At 41.9% G+C, this 8,428-nt stretch overlaps 1 protein-coding gene across 5 annotated transcripts in view; it reads right to left on the bottom strand.

Moving 5' to 3' along the window:
- The window catches only part of pde8b (phosphodiesterase 8B), a 36,225-nt gene that overhangs the window by 20,457 nt on the left and 7,340 nt on the right, over positions 1-8,428 (bottom strand). For 4 of the 5 annotated variants that reach the window (XM_031859936.1, XM_031859935.1, XM_031859934.1 and 1 more), the window contains one exon: positions 2,686-2,742. In XM_031859936.1, the coding sequence (XP_031715796.1) occupies positions 2,686-2,742 (57 nt within the window). Of the gene's footprint in view, positions 1-2,685; positions 2,743-2,821; positions 4,777-8,428 lie in introns of those variants that run through there. The other variant, XM_031859937.1, reaches the window with a different exon arrangement.

Genomic DNA, 8,428 nt, shown 5'->3' with positions numbered 1-8,428 from the left:
TCAAACTGCATCAAACTATCAAACTCAAACTGTAGAGGCTTTAGAGGCTTTAGATATAAATCAAGCTGTTAACCCTTCAACACTCAGCCCCCTTTGGCTCGTTAGACCTCTCTCTGTGTTCAAACGATTTATTACATTGTTGGACTGCATGAATGCTTTGAAGCTTTCGGTTGTTTACTGTGTGTGTAATCTGATCATAATTATTTTCTCATTTAATCTTTTAGGGGCCAAGTTGACATATTGTTTGTTTTAAATCAACACATTCAGCTTTTGTACTGTAGAAGACAAAAAAAAGTGTTGGTTTTTTCGGTACTTTTGCTATAAAAAAAATATTTTAACTTTTTGCCAATACATTTTCTGCTGATCCACTAATTGATCAATTGACTAATACTTTTGGCTCTTATATGCTCAAATTCATGTGACCTGTGCAGGAAACAACAGTGGGTACAAAAAGGTTAAAGTAGCAGAATAACAAAACTTTTGGCTGTTTCAACAAGACATAAAAACCCTGAACATACAAGTGTGTGTTACTGTACCATCACTTATCTGTGTAATGAATGCAACACATTAATCATTGGATATGCAGAAGGGGGGGGGGGGTATCTGGAGAGTTTGAAACTCTCCAGGTCTGTGAGGCAGTAACAGTAGATGTCAAGGAAAAACTCACTGTATATAACTCTCCTGTGGAGCATTTTATCTCTCTCGTTTCATCTGGAGGAGGGACGCAGGTTTAGCTCACGGATCCGGCAGAAGGCTTGGAGGAACAACTTTGGGGGAGCAGTTTAAGGGTCTTAGAAGGCTTCTTAATAAAGCCCCCCTGGTCCCTCCACCTGCCTGCCACAGATTCCCTGGTGCGATGTTATTTGGCAGGGCAGATACGGAGGAGGAAAAGGGCGAGGGGGGGTAGAGCAGGGTACTGTAGCACAGCATGAACACGAGCGGCATGCCAGGCCTCTCACATCACCGTGCTGGAGTAGAGCTTTAAACCCAGAAACCCCTGGAGATCGCTCAAACCCAACAAATGAAATGAAAGCACCTCGTAAAAGCAGCCGATTCCTGAGGTTGGAGCGAATGCTGCATCTCAACCGCCGGTAACCTCTCCGAGTTCCCTTTGTTGCATAAGGGTAAATCTGACTCGCACATGGCCTAATCCCTCACAGGAGGCTGAGCACAGACAATCCCTGACTCACCTTGCAATATTCCTCTTGAGAGGCGTCTGCGAGCGAAAAATACAATATCAGCATAATCTCTTCCAAAGACTCACTTTTACTCGTTTTACCTCTCGGGTTCTGGATCTTATTTGCTTTTATTGTGAAGCACTTTGTAACTTTGTTTTGTAATGAAGTTATTATTATTATTATTATTAATATCCTCTCACATCCACGAATGTACAGTTAATGACAATATGCTGAGCTCAGTGTATAGATCACAGTGTGATATGGTTTTCACTATTGATTCCAGTTTTGGGAAATTTTACTAGAAGCGTAAGATCCAAATGCATCCATGATTTATGTTATTTTATACATTTTAACTCAACACAAAACAAACTCGGGGGATATTTATATTGTATTATTATATATTATTTAAAGGATAACTTCACTGTTTTTCAAGAGGACATTTTGGAATAAAGACAAATCGCTCCTCTTGAAGCCTCATTTAGCTTCACATAAACTCTTAAATATAATGTTTTTGGCACAATACAAGGACTTTGGATTTGTTCCACTCACATAAGAATCACATAAGAGCTGCTCATTCGGGCACATGGCCTTTTGTTTTAAGACGGACTTGACAAACTGTGAGCCGGCCCTTTAAGACTGTGTTATTGGTTTATGTAAACATCCTCCTGCAGTGTAAGAAAGGAGGAGGGACATGTTGAGGTTAGCAAATTCATTTCCAACATACTTCAAGCTCAGTTAACACCAAGATGTTAATGTTTTCCCAGTACAAAGCTCGTATTTCCCAATGTGACCTGAACATAACACAAGAGTACAAACGGTCGTATGGGTGTTTGCTCCCTAGTTTAATTAAGTAATGTACAATAAAACTGGAGATTTCTTCCTATAGCTGTGTGTTGAGTGGTACATAATGTTATTGAGCTGATGAACACAAAGTTTACAGAAACATTATTTTGAAGAAAAATTACATTATTTGACAAAAACTAGGGGAAATATCTGAAATGATCATTAAAGTTAACGTAGAGCTGAAACAATTAATCGATTGACGAAAAAATAATCAACTATTTCAATAATAAATTAATAATTTGTCATATTTCAAGCAAAAAATGTAAAAGAATGTCAAATATTCTCTGATTCCAGCCTCTCCAACGAGAGAATTTGCTGCTTTTCTTTGTCACATATCGTTGTAAAGTTAATATTTACTTTTTTGGGGAATTTTGGTCAAACAAAACAAAACATCTGAAGACGTCATATTTGTCTCGACAAGGTTGTGTTCGGCGTTTGACAACATTTGGGCGTTTTCATATACTAATAGATTAATTGGTTAATCATACAAATAATCTGCAGATTAATCACTGATGAAAACAATCGTTAGTTGCATAATGGAAGTTCCCGTACACCAACAACAAAGAAAGAGGATACGTTCTCTATTTTCTAATTCTCTCATTCGACCCACGAGCTCCTGAAACAGGCCTGAAGGGAACACGGCTCCAGATGTAACGTCTCTTACCTGGATGGGCTCTTGGGTCAGTCTCATCGGTCCGACACATTCTTCTGTCGCTGAAACCTGAAACAGAGGAGACGCGTGAATCACTGTCACAAACCAAACACACAAAAGCAAAAATAAAGCTAAGAACACTTCTTACCATTTCACCATTCATTTCCAGAAGCATGTTGGCATATTGGTGTGTTCACCTCCTTTACTCCTCCCTCTTACCTCTCTCACTTCTAAGAGTCCATGCAGCAATAAGAAGTACACCAGCCGCTTAAAAACAAACCAAACATCTACTTTCTTTACTACAGATTCTTCTCTCCTGAGCTGCAGACGTGGATATTCACATGAAGTCTCAGCCGCCCAGAGGGAAGCCGTCCACTGCAAACCTCTTTAGAAGGCATTAGCAGGCAGGTTTACTTGGATAATCCCACTGCAGGACCATCACACCCTGAGCTGTGTGTGTATATATATATACACATGTGTGTTTTCACAGCTGGCCTCATGTGTCACTGAGCCGTGAACGAGCGACTCGGTTCCCATGTGCGTGCACACACATGCTTACGCCACACTTTGGACACGGTGAATCAGCGGTTGTTATTTACCACGCTGCATCACAGCGGACAACACCGATTAACCGCCTCTGACTCATTTCTCCTCGTTGGAAAGATCTTTGTTAGAATGTGTGGTTTTGTGGCGCAAACATGTTGGTAAACACACGCTCATAATCCACAGGGGAATGCTCCAGATTAAGGAGGACAAATATCCATGAGGTGTCCACAACAAGAGAGAGGAGAGATAAAGAAAGAGGGGGAGGTTAATTCTAGCAGGAGGCCCGAGCTCCATAATAAGGTAGAAACCAGTCGGTGACTCAACCGGCTGACATACTTCTAGTGTCGACCAGCCGCCAACCAACCCAACCTCATCCAGAGCGCTTTGGTGCTACACTTTAAGAAAACACTTTTTGGGTACCGTTGCATCAATAAAACATTATATTAGAAAGAACAAGACACAGCATCAGTGTTGGGAACATGATGCAAACCACAAACCGCACTGCCCTCACTATGACATACTGGTGGCATGCAACCTAATACGACCCAAATGTTTGGCAGTGATGCTGATTTGGTAACTTCAAATGTAAGGCCTTTTGTTTATGTAGCATTCATGTTATTTTGTGTGTAGTGAGGCATAAAAACACCATTTTAAAAGGAATGTATTGAAGTGGAAACACAGACACGCACTTCCTTTGTCCCGTTAACACACACACACACACACACACACACACACACACACACACACAGTGTTGTTTTAAATAGTTATTTTGGAATTCCTCAAACTACAAAAACACGAGCCGATCAGCCGATTCACGAAGCCTCCGCTGTCACTACTGAAGCTGCTGTGAAACTGTTTGATAAATTATTTTGTCACAGCCAGTGTGCAAAAATACCTGGTATCAATGGAGGGGTCCCTCCCCCACCACCTAGTAGTCCAGTATCATGCAGAAGTCCCACACAGACTCAATACACAATATACAAGCTGCATGGATGTAAGCCACGGGTACTAGGCTGTATCGCTAACAATAAGGCTATCAGGGGGGTCTGAAGTGTCCAATAGAGGGGTTCTCGCCATATTTCGCACGCTGGTCACAACCCGGCGAAATGATTCCTTTTACTATTAAGAGTTTGATCAATTCAGTCCGATGACATTTGGAAAGTCTGAATATTTTATCCCCATTTCAGTTAGCAGAGAGCTAAACCGGAAAGTGTCCGGCCCAGCCAGCGGAAGTCTTTCAGAGTGCAGCAGTGAGATGGCCAATAAGAAGTGTTGCTGCACCTGACCTATAACCTTTGAGGAGCATCAATAATTGTATATTATATGGAGAGAACATCCCTGATCAGGTGAGTCACTTGTTTGTCTCCGAGTGCAAGAAGAGATTCTTGGAAGTCTGAGCTGGAATCACTCTCATGCCGTCAGGGATCACGGTGAGGTCTGAGAAATGAGGTCAATCTAGTAAGAGACGACCCGAGGGAGTCAGTAAGAGAGACAAGCAGCATCTCGTAAAGAACAGACTGAAGGGACCGAATCACTGTTGGCAACAAGAAGCACAGACTCCAAATATGTCGGGGGGGGGGGGGGGTTGCTTCATGAGAAAATGAGTAATTGTGTTTTACTTGAAGACGACTCAGCCAGATGTGAAACAGAACAGGAAGGAAGGCGGTGCAAACGGGGACAGACGGTACAGAAATCACTGCTGAGAGGAGAATTTGGAGGGAGAGCAGCCAGCGGAGTTAAGACGCGTGATGGAGGAGGCGCTGTCATCGGATACCGTCTCTTCTTCAGAGTAGGTGACACAAGATCCTCACGGGAAGACATGGAAACAGGTGAAGGGAGATTTAGGACAGACAAGAGCCTCAGAGCTGATGGAGGTGGAAACAAGATGGATGGAGGCGGAGGAGCAGGAGAAGTTTGCTGGTACGCTTCATTCATTCAAGGACTCAAGACAACCAAGAGGAAAGAAAGAGAATGAAGACAGACAGGAAGCACATGTAGACACAAAGAAAAAAGTGCAGATATACAGATGATGGAGTGGTTTAGGAAGCTGAGCATACTGCAAAGACACTCAAAGAGTTAGATGTAGATTAGCTATAAAATGAAGAGAAATAAAAACATTGATAGGGCACGTCTGATGTGCATTGACAATAATTAACTTCCCATTGTTTTCAGAACGCTAGCGTGCACCTCTAGCAGTATCTTTGCTCCTCCCTCTGAACCTCCACGGTTTGAAAACCTCCGACTTGGATTTTAAACTACTTGCTAACTTAATAAAGTGGAGCTGCCGTCCTCTTGAACTCATTTCAGCTCGTTCCATTGTTTTTGTGAAGCACTTAACGACGTCGGCTTTGAAAAGGTGCCGTATAAATAAACCCTTAATTACTTACTGGGGCCCAGGTACATCATGTCACTGCACATCCTGTACCGCACCACCATTTCACTGCAGTTTATTCTTCAGAATGCAATAAACTTAACGAAGTTAGGGCGTGTTTAATGTCTTCTTTTGAAGGTGTTTTTTTCACTGTTTACGATGATAAGTGAGTTTACATTATGGCTGCAGAACAGAGAGTTCTTTACACTCTCGGCCCAACGTCTGATCATTTTTGAGCAAGTGACAAAGAGGGGTGTATTTCTCTTGATTCTGTGTGTGTGACTCTTACTTTGAAACTCAGACTGTTTAGGAATAAATTATGCAGTATGACGTTATTGTTGCCTTCAGAGCGGGGTTCAATCCTCTGATCCTGTGCATTAGGAACCACAGTGAAATGTTATTGGATATATTCTGTGTATTGCCAGATAAATACCGAGCTTTCGTCGTATTATATTACTCATTGTTAGCAGCAGGCCGTGGAGTTTACGTGAATCACCGTCCACGAAACAAGGCCGTCTTTTCTGAGGGGAAGGCCTTCTGTGGTCTCAGTCCGCTGCCTTCATCTTCCTCATCCTTTAGGCTTATTTCCACACGATGAAGTCACGATAAGCTCACTCTGATCTACTGATATTGTGAGGTGGGTTGACTTTGTCATGTGATCAGGCTTCTTGGCTGCCACCTTTAAATTTCATGTTCACACTGCCATTAATAGCGCACTGTAGGGGATATTATTGTACAGAGTAACAGTAGTTGCTTTATACATTTAATTAATCAAAATTCTGGTACAAATGAGCTCCTATTCTAATCCAATGGCATGTAAATAAAGAAGTGTTGTTGAGACAGATACTTCCACTTACTATACAGATACTCCAATACTAATCCTGGTGAATACAGTCCCGCCTGACTCGTCTATTGATGTCATTTGATATTGGCCGTTATTCCACCCAAACTGCTTTGCATGAATCCGGTTTGGAATCCCTCAAACGAATCCTGCGGCATCTGCATTAAGTAATCAAAGTGTCATCGGCTCTGCTACTTCATTTCAAAACCACCACAAAAAAATAAATAGAAAAAGAGCACGGAAACATGACTGTGCTTGATAGAAATCCCAACTATGCTTCAGTGAGATAACATGCGTGTAAACACACACCTACAGGAACGTCTTCACATGTAAACAGTTGTCCCAGTCCAACATTTAAACTATTTCCCACTTCACAGTGTGGAAGACATTCCTGCTCTTACACCCCTGCTGTATTACAGGTCGATAAAACTGGAAGACTGACTGTCGTTAAGTCATTTTTAATAGCTGCACCTGGTTTAAAAGCTTCTGTACTGGTGAAGAAAAGTGCTCAAATAAATCTGAAATAAGAGGCAATAACACTAAAAAGGCAAGAACGTCAATACTGATGACAAATAATGAAACTTGCAACACAAAATGTCTCCACGTACAGACAGTGAGAGAAGCATGCTCCAGCAAACACAGACCTGCACACCTGAGCTCAGCAGCTCAGGTGTGCCTTGAATCAGGTCCCGCCCACCTCTGACTGGGCAGGATTTGGGATTTTTCAACACTGAGAGAGTGTTAGAAGCATTACAGCTTAACATTCCACAACCGTGTATGAGGCGGGCTATGTGGCCAAAATCTTGTACGGTAACGGTTTATATCACGATACAGTAATTGTTTCCCGTGTGCCGTGATTTATCTACGGTGGCCGACGTGAAATCAGATATAAACGGCTCATTCGACAGTAATGAAAACACAACAGTTATAATTATGAGGGGATTCTAGACTAAAGAAAACACACTTATTTATATGTATTCCATTTCTGACAATAGATCGAAAGTGACCATATTTGAAATGTGGAGGAGTGACGTAAAGACGCCGTATACGTCTCTGGTAGAGACCTGTCAATCACTGTGTAGCCCCGCCCTAAAGCATCCCCTGCTTTATGGTCTGTTTGACTCTAAATGGACCATAATGTACTAAATGAACATCATGCTGTATTGAAGAAGACTTGAAACTAGAGATTGAGACCATAAACTCATGTTTACAATGTTTACTGAGGTAATAAATCAAGAGAGAAGTAGAGTCATTTTCTCATAGACTTCTATACAACCAGAGGAGTCGCCCCCTGGTGGACACTAGAGAGAATGCAGGTTATAACCGGAGGTTGCCGCCTGTGTACGTCACAAAGGATACGGTCTTTGTCTACACTCAGCTGTAAGATACTGTGATTGTACAAACCAACATTTTCAAAAGCAGTTTTCAAAACGTATGTGCTATAATCAACATGTTTTTCCTCAGGATCTCGACATTGTTACTTTATAGTACATCTGTCCTGTTAACATCTGATTCATTTACACGGCATGTCAAACTGGTTTTTGATTAACTGATGTTTCTTCTGGTCTGTTGTTCTGCTATTTGTTGCTGACCTGCAACTTCATTTTTTTTGGGGGGGAAGGGGGTATTTTCTCACTTACATACTGTTATCCCTCCATTTCTTTTCATTTGCAGAAATAAACAAAAGCCGACAAAGGCACTTTCTACAGAGCTGGTGTCAGTTTAGAACAACTGTGTTCGTTCTGATGAGTTTGGTTCATTTCTTTTCAAAGCACAGAAGCTGTATTGTTCAATTCTCTCTCCGTATATTTGTATAAGTTAGTGACTGTGTGTGTGAGGCCCCGAGGGGATCTCTGTACAGACCGACCAGCATCAGCTCCTTCACATGTGAACGTTCACACCCCTGCAGTACTGACCGGAGGGGTAAACAAATGACTTGTGCATATAAAAAACACACACACACACACACACACACACACACACACACACACACACAC

The sequence above is a fragment of the Anarrhichthys ocellatus genome, unplaced genomic scaffold, assembly GCF_004355925.1.
Source record: "Anarrhichthys ocellatus isolate YVR2014 unplaced genomic scaffold, GSC_Weel_1.0 scaffold23, whole genome shotgun sequence".
Classification (NCBI taxonomy): Eukaryota; Metazoa; Chordata; class Actinopteri; order Perciformes; family Anarhichadidae; genus Anarrhichthys; species Anarrhichthys ocellatus.
This window is presented reverse-complemented; position numbering and strand designations above follow the sequence as displayed.